This window comes from Trachemys scripta, unplaced genomic scaffold, assembly GCF_013100865.1.
Source record: "Trachemys scripta elegans isolate TJP31775 unplaced genomic scaffold, CAS_Tse_1.0 scaffold_81, whole genome shotgun sequence".
Lineage (NCBI taxonomy): Eukaryota > Metazoa > Chordata > Testudines > Emydidae > Trachemys > Trachemys scripta.
Genome location: NW_023260567.1, coordinates 413 through 12,023, shown reverse-complemented (window position 1 = coordinate 12,023; position 11,611 = coordinate 413). Strand labels below are relative to the sequence as shown.

General features: G+C 59.9%; 2 protein-coding genes across 7 annotated transcripts in view; one reads left to right on the top strand and one right to left on the bottom strand.

Moving 5' to 3' along the window:
- Positions 1-11,189, bottom strand: part of LOC117870643 (tudor domain-containing protein 10-like) — an 18,828-nt gene extending 7,639 nt beyond the window's left edge. The window contains exons 1-7 of one of the 6 annotated variants that reach the window (XM_034757851.1): positions 10,951-11,189; positions 6,411-6,439; positions 5,486-5,562; positions 3,833-3,894; positions 3,094-3,164; positions 1,285-1,444; positions 711-753 (exon numbers count right to left, since the gene is read on the bottom strand). In XM_034757851.1, coding sequence (XP_034613742.1) covers positions 711-753; positions 1,285-1,444; positions 3,094-3,164; positions 3,833-3,894; positions 5,486-5,562; positions 6,411-6,412 — 415 coding nt within the window. In that variant the 5' untranslated portion in view covers positions 6,413-6,439; positions 10,951-11,189. The other 5 variants (XM_034757854.1, XM_034757852.1, XM_034757853.1 and 2 more) reach the window with 5 other exon arrangements.
- On the top strand, positions 7,358-10,460 carry LOC117870644 (SH2 domain-containing adapter protein E-like; the record flags this gene model as incomplete). The annotated part of the gene is given in 2 exon segments (XM_034757857.1): positions 7,358-8,337; positions 10,334-10,460. Coding segments are annotated over 2 exon segments (574 nt in total), but the record flags the coding sequence as incomplete, so codon positions are not given.
- Positions 11,190-11,611: the final 422 nt, after the last annotated feature.

The window sequence follows — 11,611 nt, the reverse complement described above, 5'->3', positions numbered from 1 at the left end:
CCCCCCCAGCCCCCCCCCCCCCCCCCCCCCCCCCCCCCCCCCCCCCCCCCCCCCCCGAACCCAAACTCCCTCCCAGAGCCCACACTCCAACCCACCCCAAACCCAAACTCCCTCCCAGAGCCCAACCCCGAAACCTCCTGCTCCAGCCTGGTGAAAGTGAGTGAGAGTGGGGGAGAGCGAGCGATGGACGGAGTGAGGGTGGAGAGAGCAGGGGGTGGGGCCTTGGGAAAGGGGCGGGAAAGGGGCATGGTCTCAGGGAAGAGGCGGGGCAAGGGTCTTTGGGTTTGCGCGATTAGAGAGTTGGCAGCCCTACCGGGCGGGCACATAAAAGCCCTGGCCGTGCCGGAAGAACGCAGCGCAGACGGCAGCTCGCTGGGCACCCACCAGCGCAGGCAAAGCACCGCTCAAATGTCAGGCATCCACGGCTTGTGCATGTGCGGGGTGGGGGGGTCACTGTTCTGCCCTGGGGCCTGGAATTGCTGTCCGGGGACCTGGGCCAGGATGTCTCCAGAGGAGTGTGGAACGAGCCCTTCTCTGATCATTCCTGTCACGCACAGGCTGCTCCGTGCAGAGCAAAGGGGCGTGGGGCAGCCGGACAGCTCAGCTTACGAGCAGCCACCCAGCTTCATTTCCCTGTGGGGGTGGGAGGTGGGGCGCTGCTGATGGAACCAGCGCCCGGAGGCAGCAGGCCGGGACCCCCCAGCGCTTACCCTGACTCAGACCAAGCTCTCCTCTGGGGACTCTCTCCAAAGCCTGCAAAGAAAACAGAGCTGATCTCACCATGCAAGACACGAGCCCCCACGGGCTGGAAGCGCTCAGAGAGCCGGAGCTCCCTCCTGCCCTCCCCACAGCGGGCAGCAGCTCAGGGCTGCGGGTGGTCGTATTCCAGCCAGCTCTGCGGGACAAGGAACATGGTGCGCTGACACCGGGGCTTTCCTCCAAAGAGCCCAGCGCACTTTGCAAAGGGGGGGGGGGGGAGTTATTCTCCCCTTACAACAGGCAGGTCTCGGACACTGCAGCCACCCCCCTCCCCGTTCTCCCATTCACAAAGTGACAGAGCTGGCAACATCACCCCGGCTTCCTGGTTCCCAGAGCCCGTCCTGCCTCCCACGCCCCCCTTGGGGCAGCAGCCCCCGTGTCTGACTGACATCGTGGGGAGAAGGGAAGGGCAAGGGACAAAGTGAGCCCAGGGCTCGGTCCATCCGAAGCAGCCTTGGCCAAGCGTGCCGGCAGGCAGCCTCCCCTACAGCTAGTTACACAGCTCAGAGCTAGCAGCAGCCCTACGGGCATTCCCACGGTGCTCTGGGTCCCAGCCGGGTCCTTCCTCCTGTTGCCTGTGCCCGTGCGGCTCAGAAACAGGCGACGTCCGTTCACGAGGTGCCCGCTGAAGCGCTGGATTGCGGCCTGCACCTGCTCAGAGGAGCCGAGATCTACAAAGGCATAGCTGGGGGGGAGGGGAAGGTGCCACGTTACCCTGGGACGGTGCACGCCCTATGGTTTATAGAAATATGCTGATGAGGGTGAATATGATGCAACTGGAATATGCTTCACGCAAAAGGTCTCTTGTAAGGTATCATTACAAAGCTTATAATCTACTGAATATATTCCTCCTATTTGTGTGCATGTATCATTCTTGTATCTGACGCTAGAAATACGAAGTACAACTCTGAGGTCCTCTTGTAATTATCCAAAGTGTGGGCCATTAATGGTGATTTAGAATCTTGATGGCTCCCACTGATTAGGACAATTGTTTGTAAATGGTTTCTTTACCTGCAAGCCTTCCTGTGGACGTGTGGGCCAGCCCATGGGGAATGGAGACTGGGGGTCTTACAGTGACATGTGACCATGTCACCTGATGCTGGAATCCATCTTAAATCTGGTACTTTTCCATTTAGAAGCAGGGGTGGGGGCCCAGAGACACAAGAGTCCCGCCTTGTGCCAAAGCTATAAAAGGGGGTGGAGCAGGACAAAGGTTGCAGCCAGTCATGAGAAAATCCCTGCTTACCACCTGAGATGTCTGCTGGAACTAACAAGGACTGTACCGGGGAAGGATTGGGCCCAGACTAGGAAGGAGTCTAGTCTGTGAAAGAAGCTGATTGGAACAGCTCTGAGGGTGAGATTTACCTGTATTCAGTTTCTTAATGTATTAGGCTTAGACTTGCGAGTTTTTGCTTTATTTTGATTGGTGACTTACTCTGGTCTGCCTGTTATTACTTGAAACCATTTAACTCCTACTTTTTATACTTAATAAAATCAGTTTTGTTTATTAATAAACCCAGAGTAAGTGATTAATACCTGGGGGAGCAAACAGCTGTGCATATCTATCAGTGTTATAGAGGGCGAACAATTCATAAGCTTTATACAGAGTAAAATGGATTTATTTGGGGTTTGGGAGCTGGGTGACTGGGTGCAGGAGGCAGGTGACCTGCTGAGCTGTTTTCAGTTAAGTCTGCAGCTTTGGGGGCGTGGACCAGACCCTGGGTCTGTGTTGCAGCAGGCTAGCGTGTCTGGCTCCACAAAGCAGGGTTCTGGAGTCCCAAGCTGGCAGGGCAAACGGGCTCAGAGGTAATTTCCGCACGTCAGGTGACAGTCCCAAGGGGATCTCTGTGACCAAACCTGTCACAGACCCATCCTGCTGTGTCCAATAACAAGAAGCTAGAAATGGCCCAGCAATGAACAAGTGCCACTGGGCGGACCCGCAGGGAGCTCCCGGCAACGAGCCAGACTGCCATAGGGCGGAGAGAAGCCCAAACCAAGGGGCTTAAGTTATCTCCAAGAACTGTACCCAAGACCCTACTCCTCAGGCTGCCTTTGGCCTCCTGTCGCACTAGCTTGGTAGGGACTCGGGGGCGGGGGGGCAGGCGGAGAAAAGCTTCCAGGGTGACCCCAGAATGTTGTTCTGCTGTTTCTGGACAGAAGGGAGAAGCTAGGGTGCCAGCGGGGGGCTCTTCCGAAGACACTCCCTAGAACGAAATAACTTGATAACTACCACGACCACCCAATCTGCAGAGCAAGCTAAGGAAAGGCCATTTGCTCTCCCAGGGAGTGGGGACTACAGAACTACACTGAGGGCAAAAGGAAAAACAAACCTACCTTCTCAACCCGGAATGGCACCTTTTAATACGCTGCGGGTGGAAGTCCCTGAGCAGGAGCAATATGTCCTCCTGGGAAAGCAAAGGAGCCCACGTTAAGGGAGAGGCCTCGTTACAGCAGAGGCACTGACAGCGGCCGCAGCAGGCGGTTTATTTGTAAGATTCAGGACAGCGGTTTCCCACAGGGACGGGAGCGCATTTTATTTTGGGTGAGTCCAGCGATCGTCTGTGCCGAGACAGGCAGCTGACAAGGCTGCAGCGAAACCGGTTACACACAGAACAGCCGGCCCTGGAACGGGATCAGCGTAACGGGTCACGCCAGCGGAGCAGACACCAGCTCCTGGTTCAGAAAGACGTACCGTAGGGAACGGGAGCAGAGTAACTATGGGGAGCAAGATGAAAGTTCCTCCTGCCCTGATAAGAGTCACGGCCCTTATATTAAACTGCTGGGTTCCTGCTGCAGGTTCCCCCCAAGAGCATCGCTAATCCCATGACCAGCACCAACCTGCCACCTCCGTGTCCGCACTTACGCAGGAACAAGTGCGGATGTTTGCAAGCCAGCTGTCGTCTCCCTTGGAGGATTATTTGGCGGCAGAGCGGGGAAATCAATCCGCATAACCGCATTTCACAAAGAGTTAAAGACGGCAGACTACGTACGACTCGGTGGGACGTCAATGTTAACTGCTTAACTTATATCACTAAAGCAGAGAACGCCCCTTCCAAAACAGCGATGAAGATACCTCCTTCATTTCAGGCGGGACATTTCCGACATAAACTTCCAAATCCTTTTTCTTGACGACACCTTGAAAAACAAGCAAGAAAAACACCGAAAACTCCATTTTGTGCTTCCGGCCAAGCAGGGTCCTGACAAGCTTACGGATAAGGCTGAACGCAAATCGCAGGCTGCAATTTTCTTCCGGAAACAGCAACTTTTTTTTAAATAATTGCAGCAAATTTGACTCAAATTTTGGCCCAGTCATCCAAGCATCATGCCTGCCTGTGAGATCCAAGCAGGACACGCAGGATCTCCTCTGTGCCGCTGCCCTGCTGCGGGAGGAGCACACCTGGAATCGCCACATTAACGAACTGTGGCTATAACTTTTGAACAACCAACCAAACAACTTTCTTACAGCCTTATTTGTGGATTAACAAACCGGAGAGTGGTTTGAAGTGGCCTCAGGGGAAAGGGACAAATACCTATTTTGGTAAACAGCTCCCCCTCAACGGGTTACACCGACAATTATAGAAATACATTTTGGGCTAAGTTCTGATGATGGACATTAGCCAACAGATGCTAACAATGCCAAGAACTTTATTGTTTCTCTTGCATATCTGTGCAACACACACACACACACACACACCACATCTCTGGGGCTTTAGCTACTTTACTCCTCAAAAGATCAACAAGCTCTATTTTGACACCATCAGATCAGGATTAAACAAAGACTGTGAATGGCTATCCAACTACAGAAACAGTTTCTCCTCCTTTGGTGTTCACACCTCAACTGCTAGCAGAGCACCTCACCCTCCCTGATTGAACTGACCTCGTTATCTCCACACTGATATATACCTGCCTCTGGACATTTCCATTACTTGCATCTGAAGAAGTGAGGTTCTTACCCACGAAAGCTTATGCTCCCAGCACTTCTGTTAGTCTCAAAGGTGCCACAGGACCCGCTGTTGCTTTTTACAGATTCAGACTAACACGGCCACCCCTCTGAAGCTCTATTTTAGTGACAATAAAATGCATCTTTTATCTTAAAAGCCAAAGATGGATTCCCCCGTCACTCCCACCCTCCTGATCCAGGTTTTGGTTAATAGTTTGCAGGATGAGATGCCTGTTTCCCTTGAACCCCTGTGGAAGGGTTTATCATGGACATTCAGGTACAAACTTAGGTCTTGGTCCTGCAAAAAATGACCCACGTCCTTAACGTCTATTCAGTTTAACATCTGCATTTTATGGGTTTAACCGTTTGCCAGATTAAGGATTTAGCTTGAACCACCACCCATGGATTATTTTATATCCCGTTGGTTTTGATAACAAACAAAGAGCAAAGTTGGTCACTGCTAAGAGCATGAGAGTGCCCCACAAAAGCGCCTGCAACTCTAACGACGGACTCGTTTGCAATATTAAAAGCGCAGTTGTAAGACGGTCACAGGTACAAGAGAGACCCGGCCTGTCACAGGACACAGCTGTACGTCACACAGAACGGCTGTTTGTAGAGATCCTGCTGCAGCATTAAGCTCTGTTTGAGCAGTGCAACACACAGCATTAAATCCTGGACACGCAGAAAGTTAATGATTCTCTCGCCTTCTCGTGGAGGATGCAAAGTGAACAGTCACCTGAGCAACCCCAGCAGTGGCGAGGAAAAGGAACCAGGGTCTGAGTTTACCTGAGTATTTGAACTGCTCCGGTTTCCCATTCGGCTTGTGGGGCTGGGGAGGACCCCAGCCACCGTTGTTGCTTGCCCTGAAACGGCAGAAGGAACAGAGGACACGCGCGCTTTGTGACCTTCTCACCCATGACCCTACAGTCGTAACGTGGCAGGAGGGTGACGTGAGAGGGAGCTCTGGGCGCTCAGCACCGCTGGGAAGATCAATAAATCAAGCCAGACACTCGCTCAGGGCCCTGGGGCAGTGCAACATGCCACACCCACGATTCACCCCTAGCTCCAGGGCCTCTCTCTTGCGCTCACTCACACGTGTGTGTTTCAAGCCTTCATGCCACCGAAATAACCTCGAAACAGGACCGGGGCCTAGATTCACAGAGCCCAAGGCCAGAAGGGACCACCGTGGTCATCACCTCAGTCCTCTGGCCTAGCACAGACCAGACATTAGAACTGCCCCAAAATAATTCCTAGAGCCGATCTTTTAGGAAACCGATGCTGTGACCTGTCCTGAGTTTGCAGCAGCCTGAAACAGGTGTGAACTGAGCTGTGCCGATGCCAGCGGAGGGCCGCACTGCCAGATTTAATTCCGGCTAAAGATTTTCTGAACCTGCCTCTGGACCTGGGGATGCTGCTGCAGAACTGGGATCCACCTGGCCATGGGGCCCGATACAAGTCTGAGCTGGGGGCCGGAGCTTTGCGTTGGGAGGGCCGCCCCAGGGACGGGGTTGCCCACGACCCTCCCCAAATCGAGTGGTGCCTGGGGTTGCAGCACCACAGAACCCCATGGGGCTCATTGCAATGCTGGGGGCGGGGGGGCAGGAGCTGGGAGGGGCATTTCCCAGCCCAGAGCCAGGAGAGCCCCCAGCCTGACAGACACCGAGCCCCCCAGCTCCCCGCCAGCAGGAGCTCATCTCCCCCAGCTACTCACATGGCTCAGGGGTCACGGGGCCCAGCAACCTGCAAAGAGACCAGGAGAGACCCAGTGAGCGTCGGGGGCCGAGGCGCGTCTGACCATGCTGCTCCCAAGGGTGGGGCCGGCCGGAGCCAGGGAGGGGCCCGCAGAGCTGTGCCCACCTCAGACAGGTGTGCACTGCCGGGCACCCCCACCACAGGGCCCCAGCTGGGAGGGGCACCGGGGCCCTAGGGGGGGGGGCAATTTCCCTCCCGGGTCCCCCCAGAGGGGGACTATATAAGGGGGCCAGTTAGCCCCAGAAAGCCACAAAGGGGAAGGGGTGAGATGGTTCCCCGGGGGGCTCCGATAGGGAAGGTTTTTTTGGGGGGGGCTCAGCCCCGGCCCTGGCCACAACCAGCCCCCGAGTCCCAGGCACCTATCGGGGCCCTGCAGCCCCGGTTTCGCCGCTGGGGCAGGGCCAAGCCGGCCCCATGGCCCGGGGTGCAAACCTGGCGGGCGGGATGAACCGCCACCCCCGGGGAGCACGAGCCGGCCCCGCTCCGGAGCCCCTAGTACCCGGGTGCAAGCGGCGCTGCGAATTGCAATTAGTCCGGACATGTGGCGTTTGCCCGCGCTGCTTGCACGTTCACTGCCTGCGTGCAAAGCCGGCGGGGCGACCCCCCCCCCGTGCACCAGCTGCAGCCGTTGCGCGGGGGCCCCAGGGCTCCGCGCGCTGACTCGCAGCCGTGGCCCGTTGGGCGCAGTGTGTAATGATCACCCGCGCGCGCAGAGGTTTCGCGCTGATTTACAAAGCGCGCAGCGCACTGACCGCGCAGCGCGCGCGCCCCGGCGCCGCTGGAAATCGCCCTGCTCCCTGCGCGGCAGGTTGCGCCCCCTGGCGGCGGGGGCAGCTCTCTGCAGGCCGGTCCCCCGCCCCCCTGCGCCGCCCCCTCCGGATCTGGGCGGGGAGCCCGGGCAGCGCTGGCCGGCGGCCGCGGAGCTGCAGGGAGCGAGGCGCAGGAGACACGGAGCCGCCCCCGCTGCGCTGCGCCCCCGCAGACCCCCTCCAGGCCTCGGGGCGCCCAGCAGCGCTTCGTGGGGCCCCCGGGGCGGGGCGACGGACCTGGAGCGACCCCATCTGCCCCCCCGGCGAAGGAGGCTCCCCACCCCCCTTCTCCTGCAGGTGACATTGTCTCCCCCTCCCGCTGCACCCCCATGGGTTAAGGACCAGCCCCCCCCCACGAGTGACTCCCGCTCCCCACCTCTGCGATGGGGGCCCCCTTCCCCTGACTCTCCCCCCCACGCCGGGACTGTGATTTACCGGGGGCGGGGGGGAAGCAGGACCCCCCCCTTTTCCCCATCCGCATCCCCTGCTGGCACGGAGCTCCCCCGCGGGTGGGGCACGCGCCCTCCCCCAGCCACCAGGCTCCAGAGCCCCCCCCTCCCCACCAAAGGTCACAGCCCCCTCCCCGGCATCTCCCAGCCATAGCCCGGCAGCCGGCAGCCCCCCCGCCCCATGGCGGCCAAGTGGTTCAGGGAGTTCCCCTCCAGTCTGAAGACGGGCAGCGGGAGCCTGGGCAAACTGTGCAGCGCCTCCCGGAAGCCCCTGGGCCCCGCCGAGCCGGGCCCCGGCCCAGTGCAGGGCAAAAACCGCAAGAACTCGGCGGCCGAGCTGGGGGGCTGCCGAGCGGCTCCGGGGCCCGGCAAGGATGGCGGCAGCAGGCTGTCCCGGGACAACCTGCAGGGGCTGATCCAGGCCGCCACGGGCAAGATGCGCAAGAACTCACGGGCGGAAGGCAGCCCCCAGGAGGGCGCCCCCAAGGGCCCCGGCTGCAGCACCTACATGAACCGGCTCATCAAGGTGGACGCCCATGAGAAGAATGGGAAAAGCTACCCCAGCGGTAGCCCAGCGCCCAGCCCGGCGCCGGAGGAGGACAAGGGCAAGACCCCTAAACAGGAGACGGTAAGGGGCCGTGGCCTAGCGGGTAGCGCCCGGGGCTGGCGCTCACGGGAGCTGTTGTGTGGGCTTGGGCAACTCACCCAGGGGCGTCTACACGGCAGCAAATGGCTGTTCTTAACTCGGGGTCAGCCCCCCGGGAAGACACGGCCGCTCCGCTTTTAACGGGCGTTAGCAGTGCGGGTTCGCCCGCAGTCCGCCCTCTGGGCTTTAGCTCCCGCTGCTAACCCGCGGCCAGGACGCAGGGGCTGCGTACCCCGAGCCTGCCCTGTGCCTGGGAGGGGACAGTGCTGCCCTGCCGGATGGATGAAAACCCCGTTCGCTTCGGCCAAGTACTGGTGCCTCGAGGGAGCCAGCGCCCCCTGGGAGAGCGGCTGCCCCTGTGCTTGGCAGAGCTCTGGTGCGTGGCATTGGGCAGGTCACGTTCTCATTCCCTCTCCCCGGATCCTGGGAAATGAGGGACCCCAGAGCAGGAGGCAGCTTTCAATGCTGTCGGCTCAGCTGATTAGCCCGGCTCTGAGCCCTTTCCTAATTCCCTTTATCCCAATCTCGCTGTAATCTGCCAAAGGGAGAATAGGCGCTCTGTCCCCCCAGCTAACTGATCCCACGCTGACCTCGTTAGTCCCTGCTGGCGGGGCTGCTCGTTATGAAAAGTCTGGTTGGAAGGACCCCGTTTGCTGGGAAGTGGGACACGCTGAGCTAGGGGCTGCGGTTTAGCTAAATAAAACGCCTACGTCCTGGAATCGGAGAGCCCCTGGCAGCGCTGGCCTGAACCGTGGTCCCGACCTGCAGCTCTCCTGCTGCCCAGACAGAGGTGCCCATGGCTGCTCAGCCCTGACCCACAGACTCCCCCCGCCCCAGTATTTCAGTCCTGTGCTTCCCATCGGGCAAGTCAATGCCCTGGAGTCCTGATCTGCGGTTCCCCGCCCCCCACACTCCAGTCACAGGAGCCCCAGGCTACCCCACAGCTCTCGCTGCTCTTCCTGGCCAGGGCCCCTCCTTGCCCGCTCTGCCGCCACGGCCCCGTTAGCCAGCCCAGCGGCCAGCCCCATGCTGTGGTTATTCACTGGGTAGCGAGACGGGGGGAGATTGGGGCTGAGTGTGTCCTGTGCATACGCCGCACCCCGCTGTCTCGTGTTTTTCTCCACGTTGATAGGCGTGTGCATTTCACTTTGGCTTCTGCAGCCAATGGCCTCATTAATCCCCTACTCTCTGCCCCCGCTGGTACAAGAGCCTTCGCCTGGGCGCCCCCCACTGCCTGGAACCCACGCGGGTCTCGAATTCAGGGGGCTGCGGTGTGCTGGGCGCTGCACCGATGCAGAGGCCTTGTCTTCTCCAGGGACACTGCCGTGCTGCCACGATCCCCGTGGGCACAAGGCCATTGTGGTTGTCATGTGCGTTAGCAGGCTCCCCGCTAGCATCACCACGACCGGCCAGCATCTGTGACGGCCACAGGCTGCCTGGTCTGCTCTGGGAGCTCCCTGTGTGTTGGCTGCGGTGTCGTTGGGACGCATCGTGAGAGAGGGCTCATGGGTCTGAACAGGCAAAGTGTGGGAGGAGAAACTGAGGCAGAGAGGGGGGGAAGTGACTTGCCCAAGGCTACCCAGCAGGGCAGGGACAGAGCAGGGGATAGAAGCCAGGTCTAGGTTCTAGTCCAGGGCCCTCCCCACCAGGCCACACCACCTCGTCTCTCTGTCCCTACCAGCTTCTGATTCTGCTGGGATTATATTGTCTCCAACCGTGAAGCATTCCTGTCACCGTGCGTGTGAACACAGTCGTGTCGCACGGTTGTGCCAGCAGTACCAGTGGCAGTGAAGCAGGGTCTGGAGCTGGCAGGGGTGCTGCTGAGCTCTCCGGTTGAAGGTGTGGGGCGCTGTGGGGCCCAGCACCGCTGGAAACACAGGCCCTCCCACCCCATAACTGGGCGCGCTGGTGCTGTGGCCCTTAGGGGGCTTGTGGTTGTCCTGGCCGGCGTGTTGGGAACTCTTTGCCCCCCCCGCAGGTCATCATTCTGGAGGACTACGCCGACCCGTACGACGCCAAGCACACCAAGGGCCAGCGGGAGGCGGAGCGGCTGGGGGAGAATGACGGGTACATGGAGCCCTACGACGCGCAGCAGATGATAACGGGTGCGTGGCCGGGGAGCCCGGCGGGGCTGGCGAATGCCAATTTGACCCCGGGAAAAGGGAAACTCGGGGCGGGACGGGTCAATGTTGAAATTGGATATTTAAATCTGCCCCCTGCCAAATGGGGGAGGCTCATTCAAGTGGCATGAGGTTCTCTGCAGGGGGGATATCCCCACCCCTGAAGCCAGAGCTGGGTACGATGTGGGATTGCTCCAGGCTGGGCAGACTCCATCCCTGCAGCAGCCCTGTGGAAACGAAACCGAGCTGGAGCAGGAAGCCGGCTCTTCTGTTTCCTGTTGCTCTGCGGGGAGAGATAAGGAGTCGAGCGGGCTCTGGCCAGGGCCTGACCCGGGGGCCGATGGACTCTGACCTCCGCTCACGTCCCTCAGTGAAGGGAAGTGAAACGAGCAGCCCCCGGGGCGGAGAAGAGGGGAACGAAACGGGGAATCCCTCGCGATGGGCCCGATCCTGGCGTTCAGAACTCCCATCGTACCTGGAGTCCTTGGCCTTGGCCAAGGGGGGGGCAGGCTCAGAGCTGTGTCGGCCTGGGCCTGGGCCAGTTCGGTTCCCTCCCCGCTCTCGCCTGTGTTACTAGGCCGGCCGGCTCGGCTCCGCTGCACAAACGCCTGGCCAGCGACAGCCCCAGCGCGCGCCGGGCTCCTTCCCCATCCGGTGAGCTGGCTGGCTCCTGCCTTCGCCCTGTGCCGGCCCACCGGGGCTGGGAGTTTTTCGTTCCCAGTGCTCCCCGGGGGTGGGAGCCTGTCTCTGCCTTCGGTCACTGACCTGGGGGGCGGCTGGGGCCTGTCTCAGGGGAGGCTTGGAGCGTCGCACGTGGACTCCCAGGGACTGCAAAGCTCGCACGGCGTGAGTGCACGAAGGAGCTTTGAATTCCCCGGGCTACTGCTAACGCCCATGGAAGACCCGATTGGTGCCTGGCTGTAGGTCAGGTCTGGGGTAGTCAGGGGACACTGGTGTATTTGCGAAGTGACTAGCACAGCAAAGGGGTGTGTCCGCCCCGCCCCCCCCAGCTGGCATGCTGGGCACGTGGCAACTCGCACTGCGGTACCTCTGGGGCAGGGTGCGGGTGGTAATCGGTGCCCATGAGTCCGCTCTGCTGGGTGGGCGACGCCTCGGGGAGAAGGGGGGGTGACCTG